The sequence below is a fragment of the Akebia trifoliata genome, chromosome 16 (genome assembly GCF_017979445.1).
Source record: "Akebia trifoliata isolate Shusen 1 chromosome 16, ASM1797944v1, whole genome shotgun sequence".
In the NCBI taxonomy this organism is placed as follows: Eukaryota; Viridiplantae; Streptophyta; class Magnoliopsida; order Ranunculales; family Lardizabalaceae; genus Akebia; species Akebia trifoliata.
The window spans coordinates 31,845,094-31,852,092 of NC_141390.1; the positions used below are offsets into that span (position 1 = coordinate 31,845,094).

The 6,999-nt window shown below is 39.5% G+C and overlaps 1 protein-coding gene across 1 annotated transcript; it reads left to right on the forward strand.

Moving 5' to 3' along the window:
* LOC147383622 (squamosa promoter-binding-like protein 1) lies at positions 1 to 6,301 on the forward strand. Its single transcript, XM_086427730.1, has 10 exons — positions 1 to 1,294; positions 1,574 to 1,703; positions 2,022 to 2,783; positions 3,029 to 3,103; positions 3,202 to 3,309; positions 3,409 to 3,526; positions 3,600 to 3,741; positions 3,831 to 3,978; positions 4,921 to 5,547; positions 5,715 to 6,301. The coding sequence occupies exons 1-10, from the start codon at positions 675 to 677 to the stop codon at positions 6,171 to 6,173; spliced, it is 3,189 nt and encodes a 1,062-aa protein (XP_086283856.1). The 5' UTR covers positions 1 to 674; the 3' UTR covers positions 6,174 to 6,301.
* Positions 6,302 to 6,999: the final 698 nt, after the last annotated feature.

A 6,999-nucleotide genomic window follows, 5' to 3' on the forward strand; every position in this document is an offset into this window, starting at 1 on the left:
TCTCACAGAGACAAAAGCGCATTTATATTGTCCGCACCTTATGCTTTCTTTCTCTCTCATCTCTCTTTCTGCTGTTGCCGATGTGCGTTCTGGTCGTCTTCAAGTCAGCTTCATTCTCACAATCTCATCAGCATTCTTAAGCAGACGATTCAAGTTACTAAGTTTGACATTAAGGGAAGTTTTGTTTCTGAAATCTCTTGTTATCTGATTTAAATTATAGTTTCTTTGTGATATTCTGAATTGGAGATGCTCAATAATGTAAATTAGGGTTTGGAATATAGGGTTTTTGTTAGTGTTGATGTTGTTGTTTTGGCGGGAAATTCGTTGTTTGTTAGGGTTGTTTGGGTATATGGATTTCTCTTGTTTGTATCCATGGGTAAGTGGGTGCCCTGTTTCTGGATTTATGAGGGTGTAGTTAGGCGGATTAGGAGAGAACCAGTTTAGAATTTGGGGTTTGTTTTATGGGTTTCTAAGTGAATTTGGAATCTGGGTAGTCTGAGTTTTTGTGGGGCTTGATTCATGGAGGCTAGAATTGGAGCTCAATCTCATCACTTTTAGAGAACCAGTTTAAAATTTGGGGTATATTTTATGGGTTTGTAAGGTATTTGTTGTTTTTGGAGGGTTTTAAGTGAATTTGGATTTTGGGTTGTCTGAGTTTTTGTGGGGTTTGAATCATGGAGGCTAGAATTGGAGGTGAAGCTCATCACTTTTACAATCCAGATGCACCGGTTTTTTTGTTGAAGGAGAAGGATTTGATGGGTATTGGAAAGAGGAGTCTGAATTGGGACTTGAATGACTGGAAATGGGATGGCGATCTTTTCATTGCTAGTCCTTCACAGTCGGTGCCATCCGATTACAGGAGCAGACAATTAGTGCCCGTGGAGGCAGAAGTTCACGTGGTTGGTGCTTTTTCAAACAGTTCATCATCTTCTTCTGACGAGATCAATCCACAAAATGAGAATGGTAAAAGGGAATTGGAGAAGCGGAGGAGGGTAGTTGTGATTGAAGACGACGAGTCGAATGATGAAGCAGGGAACCTTGCTTTGAAACTTGGTGGGAATGTTTATCCAATTGCGGAAGATGATGTTGCAAATTGGGATGTTAAGAGTGGAAAGAAGACAAAGTTGTTGGGGGGCACTATAAATCGTGCTATTTGTCAGGTTGAGGATTGTGGAGCTGATCTTAGCAATGCCAAGGACTATCATAAGCGTCATAAAGTCTGTGATATTCACTCAAAGGCCAGTAAGGCCCTTGTAGGCAATGTTATGCAGCGGTTCTGTCAGCAGTGCAGTAGGTAAGTATTCAGTTCAAAGCTTGCTTTAAAATGTTTTTTAATCATAATTTCTCTCTAGGAAATATAGTGCAGATGGGGTTGCCTAATTTTTCATGGTGGATGTGCTCATTTTCTTTCTCAATTCCACTTAATGAACTGTTGTGTGTTCGGGGGGGTATGGGTGTGTGTGTGACTTTGGCCTATGGATTTCGGCGATGTGTCAAGTTATTTTAAGATTCTATATTTATTAGATTTCAGTTTTCACTCTTTTTTAAATTTTATCCCATTACTTATGGGCAGGTTTCATCTTCTTCAAGAGTTTGATGAAGGAAAAAGAAGTTGTCGTAGACGTTTGGCTGGGCATAATAAACGGAGGAGGAAAACACAACCTGAAGCTGTTGCTAATGGAAGTTCCTTGAATGATGATAGAGCTAGTAAAACTTTCCCTAGCTTTTGGCTCTTAAAAAAAAGTAATTAAAATATAGTAATCATTGTATGAAAGAAAAAAAAAAGTAAATAAAAAGCGTATATTACTTAAGAAAAAACTTATATTTCTTGATGTTTGGGAAAACCTTGTAAGCAATGAACATAAGAAAACCATCTTTTCCCAAGCAGTCATCGATATGGTTCACTTCCCTATGAATTTGCTGAAAAGAAGACTTTATCTCCTCTTGAAGTTGGCTCATATTTGTGGTTTAAATTACAATTATGACTGAAAAGTGCATCATTTTTTATCTAGTGTCTTCAGTCGTCCTTTTTCCTTCGCATAATCATTGGATCAACTGACCTGTCTTCTATGATTGCAGCGAATAACTCAGACCAAACTAAAGATCATGATATTCTGTCTCATCTTATGAGGAACCTTGCTAGCTTTGCCAATTCATTTGATGGGAGGAACACATCAGGGCTCCTGCAGGGATCTCAAGATTTGCTCAATGCTGGAACATCTTCAAAAACATTGCCGGCTTTTCCCTCAAATAATTGTGAACCCTCTGGGGTTTGGGGCTCAACCTCTATGTTAAATATCGGCGGCGGTGTCCAAGATTCTCAGATGAGGCCTGTACATCAACACGTCAATGTTTCTGTATCTGAGGTGCCACAACAAGGAAATGTTATAGATAATGCTTGTGGTGGAGCTCTACAAACTGTAACTCCAAAATCTACAACGGTGCTTCCTGTTGAAAAAAACCATCACGCCAAAGCAGAAGTCCGGGATTCTACCGCGGGGAGGATCAAGTTAAATAATATTGATTTGAATTACATCTATAATGATTCACAAGACTCTGTCGAAGTCTTCGAGAGGTCACGGATCCCTCTTGATTTGAATGACATCTATAATGATTCACAAGATTGCATCGAAGGCTTCGAGAGCTCGCAGATCCCTGTTAATTTGGGGACTGGTTCTCCAGATTGTCCTTCATGGGTTCAACAAGACTCTCACCAGTCAAGTCCACCTCAGACAAGTGGGGCATCTGATCAGTCACTATCTACTTCAAGTGGAGATGCTCAGGTTTATTTCTGTTGTGAATTGCACATATGGACTTTTAGAATATTTTTTGTTGGAAACCATTTCTAATTCCCATGTCGGGTGCACACCAACACATTTGTTCAAACAAATCTTAATCTTGTCAAATATTTTCACGAATAATCTTTTTTTCAATTATTTTTTTTATGTTTGTGTGCATTGTAGGACTAATGGAATTACTGCGTCAAACTCTTTATTTCTTGTAACCTCCTCTATTTGTTTAGTTCCAGGGTCGCACTGATCGAATTGTTTTCAAACTCTTTGGCAAATATCCAAACGATTTTCCTCTTGTTTTGCGAGCACAGGTATTTTTCGACCATTGAATTTGTTTTGAGTGCAATTTTCTTTAATGTTTGCTTGTACAGATTAATTGATGCTGTATTTTTTTTTCTAAAATTTTCAGATTGTTGACTGGTTATCCAACAGTCCTACGGACATTGAGAGTTACATCAGGCCTGGCTGTATCATTCTAACCATTTACGTTCATCTGGCAGAGTCCACATGGGAGAAAGTATACTTCTTTTGTATTAATTCCATGAACGTGGAATATAGATGTTGTTCACATCCAGATAACACGATTAACCTTCCTATTTCTAATTGGTAAATACAGCTTTGCTGTGATCTGAGCTCCAGTTTGAATAGCCTTCTCGATGTCTCCAATGACCCCTTTTGGAAGACAGGATGGGTGTATGCTAGGGTGCAACATCAAATAGCATTTATCTACAATGGTTTGTTTGCAATAATCTCTTCTTCTTTTAATGGAAGATCTAGTTCATTTACTTTCTCTTGTTTCTGCTGCAGGTCAGGTTGTCCTCGACACACCCTTACCCTTCACAAGACATAATGATTGTAGGATCTCAAGCATCACACCTGTTGCAGTTTGTGCATCTGAGAGAACTCAGTTTATGGTTAAAGGCTTTAATCTGTCTCAGCCCACCACTAGGTATCGATTGTCCTCCTTCTGATCATTAGATTTTTGTCCCAGACTTGTACCCAACAGACTGATTACTTGTCTTTTCTTCTGGTTTTCAGTTTACTGTGCACACTAGAAGGGAAATATCTGGTCCAGGAAGCTACTCATGACTTGGAGGGGGTTGATACCTTAAAGGAAGAAGATGAGCTCCAATACCTTAGTTTTACTTGCTCTGTCCCTGATGTAACTGGGAGAGGATTCATTGAGGTGTGCTATCTCACATTCCCGAGTCAAACAGAAACTCTGATCTATTGAATGGATTTACCCTTCACAAGACATAATGATTGTAGGATCTCAAGCATCACACCTGTTGCAGTTTGTGCATCTGAGAGAACTCAGTTTATGGTTAAAGGCTTTAATCTGTCTCAGCCCACCACTAGGTATCGATTGTCCTCCTTCTGATCATTAGATTTTTGTCCCAGACTTGTACCCAACAGACTGATTTACTTGTCTTTTCTTCTGGTTTTCAGTTTACTGTGCACACTAGAAGGGAAATATCTGGTCCAGGAAGCTACTCATGACTTGGAGGGGGTTGATACCTTAAAGGAAGAAGATGAGCTCCAATACCTTAGTTTTACTTGCTCTGTCCCTGATGTAACTGGGAGAGGATTCATTGAGGTGTGCTATCTCACATTCCCTAGTCAAACAGAAACTCTGATCTATTGAATGGATGAGAAAATAAGAAGATTAGCCAAAACCATCTTGAAAGATTGGAAAATGAAGGGGCATATTATGGTGGCCCCATAAATTTTTTGCTTCATTTCTATAGTTTTTCTATTTCTTATGATTTTTATATATTTTAAGGATTTTTCAAAAATAAAATAGTCAAGGCCTATGCCTTGTTAAGTCTCGTCTCAAGAACCCAAAACACCTCAAGTGCACCTTGAGAACTTTAAAACACTGATTGTAACCATCCGATCTACCAAAAAAACCATCCGATCTACAGCCTTTCTCGCCTTCCTTGTGGGCCATCCTCTTGTAATGTTCCTGGCCATCCGATGGAATAGGTTGGATGGTTATGTTAATTCTGTGAGGTAAACTTCTGGCCTTCCCCTAAGGGTTCCATCAAATGATTGGTCCCAATTGCATGCATATACTTCATGTTCCATGCATAGCTATCCATCTGATTCTGGTTTTGTGGCTATTTAGGTTGAGGACCATGGTCTCAGCAGTAGCTTCTTTCCGTATATAGTTGCAGAACAGGATGTGTGTTCCGAGATCCGTATGCTGGAGAGTGCAATAGAGATTTCTGAGTCGGATGATGACATCCAGGGAACAACTAGAAAAACGAAAGCCAAGAATCGAGCTTTGGACTTCATTCATGAAATGGGTTGGCTTCTTCACAGGAGTCGCTTGAGGTCTAGATTGGGCCTTATGGATCCTAATTTGGATGCCTTCCCTTTTACACGTTTCAGGGGGATATTGGAGTTCTCCATGGACCATGATTGGTGTGCCGTACTCAAGAAACTCTTGGACATTCTGTTTGAAGGAACTGTGGATGCTGGTGGGCTTCGTTCCATTGAACTTGCATTGTCAGAGATGGGTCTCCTCCACAAAGCTGTCCGGAGAAGCTGTAGGCCGGTGGTGGAGCTACTATTGAGATATGTCCCAGATAAAGCAAAATTGGAACACAAGCAACAGGTTAATGGAGGGTTGGATGGTTTCTTCTTTAAACCCGATGCAGTTGGCCCTGCGGGGTTGACGCCACTTCACGTTGCAGCCAGTGGAGATGGTTCAGAGAGCATGTTGGATGCATTAACTGATGATCCGGGATCGGTATTTTCTTCTCTCCATTATATATCATCAAGAGTGCTTAGTAGGAATAAAGGAGATACTTTAGAGCTGATAATTTTCTGATTGACACATAGATGTACACCCAATAAGTTATTATTGTTTCGTAATTTTGCTCTTTCCAGATGCTGATATAGATTTTCCTTGCTCAGGTGGGAATTGTAGCATGGAAGAGTGTTCGTGACAACACGGGCTTCACCCCTGAAGATTATGCACGCCTAAGAGGTCACTACTCCTATATTCATCTGGTGCAGAAGAAAATTAACAAGAAATCAGAGGCTGGACATGTGATCCTCGACATTCCAGATGTTCTCTCGGACTGCAACAATAAGCAAAAGCAGGAAAATGGGCTGCTAAACTCAGCCAAGGTTACTGGTTTTCAAATTGACAAGACAGGAGTGAGACAGATGCGGCAGCACTGCAACGCTTGCAATCGCCAACTTGCTTATGGAAACACTAGAAGATCAGTAGTGTATAGGCCTGCAATGCTCTCAATGGTGGCCATCGCCGCAGTCTGTGTCTGCCTTGGCTTGCTCTTCAAAAGCTCACCTGAAGTTCTATGCATCTTCCGCCCATTCAGGTGGGAATCGTTGGACTTTGGATCGATGTAAGCCCAGCGGTGATAAGTAGATGGGTACAAGTGTGTATTAGTTTTATAGGATGTAAATTGATGAGCAGTTGTAAACTGGTGGTTTGTATGAATTTTAAATCATATAGGAAGTACTATATATATTTATCTTTGTTTGTGGTTCCAATAATTATTAATAGGAATTTAATTTATTTTATACTACTAATTAAAATCGAGAACGTAGGGCATTATTTGGGGTGTGAAAGCTTGGTCAATTTTGGAGAATTGTGGGGTTGTTAACAGTATTTGTAGGATAATATGGGTTATGACCATGGTTTTAAAACTTGTTTTGAAATCTCGTTTCATCCATGAAAGAGATTGAATTGTCTCAGATGAGTTTTTTGATACGTTTGAGTTGTCTGATTTAACAATGAGAAAAATGAGTCATAGTTTTAAATCTCGTCCAATATTTTTGACTTGTCTATCCATCTCGTTGGTTGATGATATCGAGACGTATCGGATGAGTTGTCTCGGTCTCGGACGAGATTTAAAATCATGGTTATGACTTGTGCTTAGGGATGCCATATGACTGCAATAACAATGGATAGATTTGAACTAAAGTATGACCCAATTCGGTCTTGAATTATTTGGCAAAATAGATAAAGTTACAATCTTTATTTATTTTTTCTCCTTGATTTAGAAGAAGAAAAATAGAAAATAAATAAATAATTAATCAAATAATGTGAAGAACAAGTGACAATCTTGTTAATATTTCACAGAAGACCTCAGTCAAGGGGGTATTCAAATATTCACCAAAATATGGATGGGTTTGCCTAAATTACCCTAAACCTACCGGCTTCCTACTCTCC